The sequence below is a fragment of the Penaeus monodon genome, chromosome 21 (assembly GCF_015228065.2).
Source record: "Penaeus monodon isolate SGIC_2016 chromosome 21, NSTDA_Pmon_1, whole genome shotgun sequence".
NCBI classification, from domain to species: Eukaryota; Metazoa; Arthropoda; class Malacostraca; order Decapoda; family Penaeidae; genus Penaeus; species Penaeus monodon.
The window spans coordinates 10,903,104-10,903,464 of record NC_051406.1 but is presented as its reverse complement, the minus strand read 5'-3'; the positions used below and the strand labels follow the sequence as shown (position 1 = coordinate 10,903,464).

Genomic DNA, 361 nt, shown 5'->3' with positions numbered 1-361 from the left:
TCAGGGCAGTGACTTATCACCCCTTTACGTTGACAGGAGCGTTGGCAGCGGTGACACTAGGGGGTGTGATGTCAGCCGTTCACAGCGACTCCTTCCTCGCGCCAGACAATGACTTCCTGTCAGCGCTTTACCTGTCGTCGCTGGACTTCAGTGATGTCTCTCATCTCCAGCGCCGAAGTGTGCTGATGTCAGAGCACTACGAGCACATTAACAGCACCGCCCTCATCTCAAGGCCTAGGAAGAAAAGGACGATAACGCTGCACCCTCTAGGATTAACTGGAGATGTAATTTATATTCAGTTTCTATTCAAAATCATCATGGGATTTATTCATCATGTTCAAAATAACCAACGATCATTTAT

The 361-nt window shown here is 47.9% G+C and overlaps 1 protein-coding gene across 1 annotated transcript in view; it reads left to right on the top strand.

Moving 5' to 3' along the window:
- Nucleotides 1-36: 36 nt before the first annotated feature.
- LOC119586697 overlaps nt 37-361 on the top strand; it is a gene marked incomplete at its 5' end in the record, with an annotated part of 3,141 nt that continues 2,816 nt past the window's right edge. The window contains 1 exon segment of the mRNA XM_037935428.1: nt 37-284. Within this exon segment, the coding sequence (XP_037791356.1) occupies nt 37-284 (248 nt within the window).